This window comes from Condylura cristata, unplaced genomic scaffold (assembly GCF_000260355.1).
Source record: "Condylura cristata isolate star-nosed mole 26May11 unplaced genomic scaffold, ConCri1.0 scaffold00025, whole genome shotgun sequence".
Classification (NCBI taxonomy): domain Eukaryota; kingdom Metazoa; phylum Chordata; class Mammalia; order Eulipotyphla; family Talpidae; genus Condylura; species Condylura cristata.
Genome location: NW_004567126.1, coordinates 27,967,561 through 27,971,078, shown reverse-complemented (window position 1 = coordinate 27,971,078; position 3,518 = coordinate 27,967,561). Strand labels below are relative to the sequence as shown.

General features: G+C 63.3%; 1 protein-coding gene across 1 annotated transcript in view; it reads right to left on the bottom strand.

The window, feature by feature from the left end:
- Window positions 1-3,518, bottom strand: part of PTPRS (protein tyrosine phosphatase, receptor type, S) — a 91,042-nt gene that overhangs the window by 19,099 nt on the left and 68,425 nt on the right. The window contains exon 11 of the mRNA XM_012729411.1: window positions 891-1,364. Within this exon, the coding sequence (XP_012584865.1) occupies window positions 891-1,364 (474 nt within the window). The remainder of the gene's footprint in view (window positions 1-890; window positions 1,365-3,518) is intronic.

Below are 3,518 nucleotides of genomic sequence, written 5' to 3'. Positions count from 1 at the left end.
CGGGGCAGCACCACTGCCCGATGCCAGGGTGCCAAGTGGCTGCCGGTTGTCTGGCCCTGATGCCGTGCGCCCACTCACGGACGGGCGGTACTGCGGCGCGGGCCCCCCAGAGCCTAAACCACCTGCCCGAGCCTCGGGGCATGCGTGAGCCAAGGAAGCTGTTCTCGGAGCTGTCCCCACACTGTCTTCAGCCCTTCCAGATGGGGGCTCTTATGGTCTTTTTACAGTGGGGAAACTGAGGCCCAGAGTGCGGAGTCCATGATCTCAGGGTTAGTACAGGCAGCGCCAGGATGCTCTCACATAGCCCAGAAGACGGCCTGCCACTACATCGGGGATCCTTCTCAGCATCCCCAGGCTGCAGCTGTCCCACCCCAAAGGCCTGGCACACACCACTCTTCCCCACGCATAGGCCTTACTCGGGGTGTGCCCAGCAAGCCTTCCAGAGAACCAACAAGCTCCGGACAGAGGCCGAGCGGTACTGGGGAGACGATGCCCCATTTCTCTGTGCCTTGGCTGCTCCCCAAGACTAGCCTCCAGCCCCCACATTTTGCAGCTTAAAACGTTCGGCCTCGAGGCAACATTTACACCACAGAAACTGGCCGATACTCCAGCCCCGGCCTCTGGTCCAGAGGGACAGTTGTCCCACAGCCTCAGCCTAGCTGCCCTGCAGGCGGGTGGCCGGACAGGGAGCTGCGAGGCCCACCCTGAACGCCGGTTTCTGGGGTCACGGGGCCCTAATTGGGCGGCAAGTGCCCCTTGCTGCTGCTCACACTCCGTTTCCGTGGTCTGCACCAGTGGCCCAGTGCTGCCAGCTTAACTCTGCAGGCTCAAGGCTCAGGAGAGGCCGCCTGGGCCCGGGCGGAGGGCTGCGAGGCCGGGGAGCCCAGGGAGCCCGGGGAGCCCGGGACTCCGCGCGGCAGCTGCTTGCCTCACGCGTCTCCCTGTCATGCTGTGGCGTCTACCCCTGACCACCAGCCAGCCCAGTTTTCCAGACAGAAGTTTCCGAGGCGGGGACTGGGCTGCAGTCTTCGGGGGTCCCGGGCGGGGCCAGTGCTTACCGTCCTCGTCGGTGCGGATGACCACGGGCGAGCTCTCGGGCCCTGGCCCCACCTCTGTGTGAGCGACAGTCGTGATGCGGTACTCCGTCCACTTGTCCAGCGCCTCCAGCAGGATCTGAGTGGTGGTCGGGGGGATGCCGTTCACCTCCTTGGGCTGCGGGTCCTCTGAGCCCAGCGGTCGGTAGCGGACGCTATAGCTCACCAGGGCCCCGTTGTGCGTTTCCGGCGGCGGTGGGCGCCAACTTACCAAAATGGCCGTGGAACGCGTGCTGACACATTTAACGTCTTGAGGGGGGGCGGACGGTTCTATTGGGGGAGAACGTGGGGGTGGGGAAGGGAGGCAGGATGGGCAGGGAGGGGGTGGGGAAACAAAAGATGGGAAAGAGAAAATAAAAAAGAAGATGATAACAAACAAAACAGAACCAAAGCAAAGAGAAGGCGAACCCAAAAGAAGCAGGTGGCAACCGAAGGTGAGATGGATGGGCAGGTGAGGGGGTGGGAGGGCTGGCCAAGAACTCTGCTTGCCGCGCTGGCTGGCCGCGCCCGCCCAGCACACAGTAGGTCTTCGGTAGTGGCCAGGCACGAGCCCCACGGGGGCACAGTGATGTGCGAGGCGCGGTGTGACGGGACGGCAGTAAAAGCCCCGCTCGGCGCACGGACTGCGTGTTCGGCACAGCACCGAGGGCTTCGAGAAACCCAGTAAATGGTCTTATTTCGTGAGCACCTACTGTGCGCTAGACGCCGCCAGAGGCTCGGCAGTAAGAGCCGCATTTACTGGGCCCCGACTGCGCCGGGCATAGCACCAGCGTGCCAGGGAAGTGCACGTACTGTCCCACCACCTGTCATCAGCGCCGCACCACGTGACGATGGAGGGCCCACCGCGGGCACCGACTGTGGGGTGGGCCTGGTGCTGAGGGCGTCAGAGCAGCGGCGAATGCATTTACCTGCCACACGCCCACGTGTGCCAGGGAAGGGTGGCGCCAGCCCACTAACGGGTGCCTGCTGGGAGCCGAGCACAGTACCAGGCAACGGCAGGCTAGTGCACGAATTCTCCCGCACCTACTGTGTGCTGGGTGCTGTGCCAGTGCCGTCTCGAGGGCGACAGAAACAGTGTCTTCAGGCAACAGAAAGTCCCGCTCACTGGTGATTGCTACGTGTGTCACGGCACTGCGAGCTTCACAGGATGGTGGCCATGGCACTGAACTGCCAATTGGTGAACACCAATTCTGTGCCAGGGAGCGGCAGTGCAGGCCCCACTGTGGGGCACCTACTGTGTGCGGGTCAGTGCTGAAACCACCTGTTTACAGAACACCTGCTCTACTAGGGGTCCCAGAAAGCCACCCCAAAGGGTCACTGCAAGCAGGACTGCCCTCCCAGCCTCACTTGAGGAGAAAACGCTGCCAGTCCTGGGTGCCTCCTGTGTGCCAGTTCGCACGCCACTGGCCCTCTACAGTGCATGTGACTTATGCTGGGCCGTGTTCTGGGACATTCGAAGTTGGGTGATTTCGCTGCACAAACATCAGCGAGTAATTACAGATCCGGAGAGCAGAGCCTGCTGCACCCCCAGGCACATGGTGCAGCCTACCAGGACACCCCATGGGGGCCCCTCATTGACTGAAACCTCGAAAGTGACGCCTGATGCAGGGTGAAGGTGCCTGGCTCGGCCCCGCACACCTGCGCGTCCTGATCTTCGCGGGCTGCAGCTCTTCTGTGAGCGCCTCGCCACGCCCCATGCCAAGCCTGCTGCGGGCCGAGGGCACATGGTGTTATTGGGCACCCGCGCGGGGCGGCCATCCTCATGGCTGGCCTCTGCCGGGCACACAGCAAGTGGTCGCTGTGCCGGGGCTTTCGTAAGGAAACAGGGACGGTGCCTCCCTAGGAAGCCGCCACTCTGTGGAGGGCCTGCACGAGGGCCCTCACGCAGTGCTGACTGCTGCCCCTTCCCAAGCACCCACTCTGTGCCTCGGTGGGGCCACCTGTCACGTCACAGAGGGGCTAAGTCTTTAGAAATCATTGTCGGCTGACTTCACCGGGAGCAGGACCATGGCACAGAGCGGAGCGGGGTGGCCAGCAGGCGCCTCGGCCGTGTGGTCGGCCACTGTCGTGGGCCTGGGCCCCGGGGGGCCGGGACTTGCTCAAGCGACATGCGACTGTACTAAGAGCCCCGGGCTAAGGACGATCACAGGCTGGACAAGGGCCGACTTCTGCACACGAGGTCCCAAGGACTTGGCCGATCGACGACTCCACGCTTCAAGCAGAAACTGTGGCCCCCCTGCCACGGCAGGCCCTTCCAGACTGACAGGGGTTCCCACACGACACCTACCAATAAGCACCCAGCTGTAGGCCAACTTGGGAAGGAAAGCGCCATGTACAGGGCACTCACTGTGTGCCCAGCATGGCATGTACAGGGCACTCACTGTGTGCCCAGCATGGCATGTACAGGGCACTCACTGTGTGCCC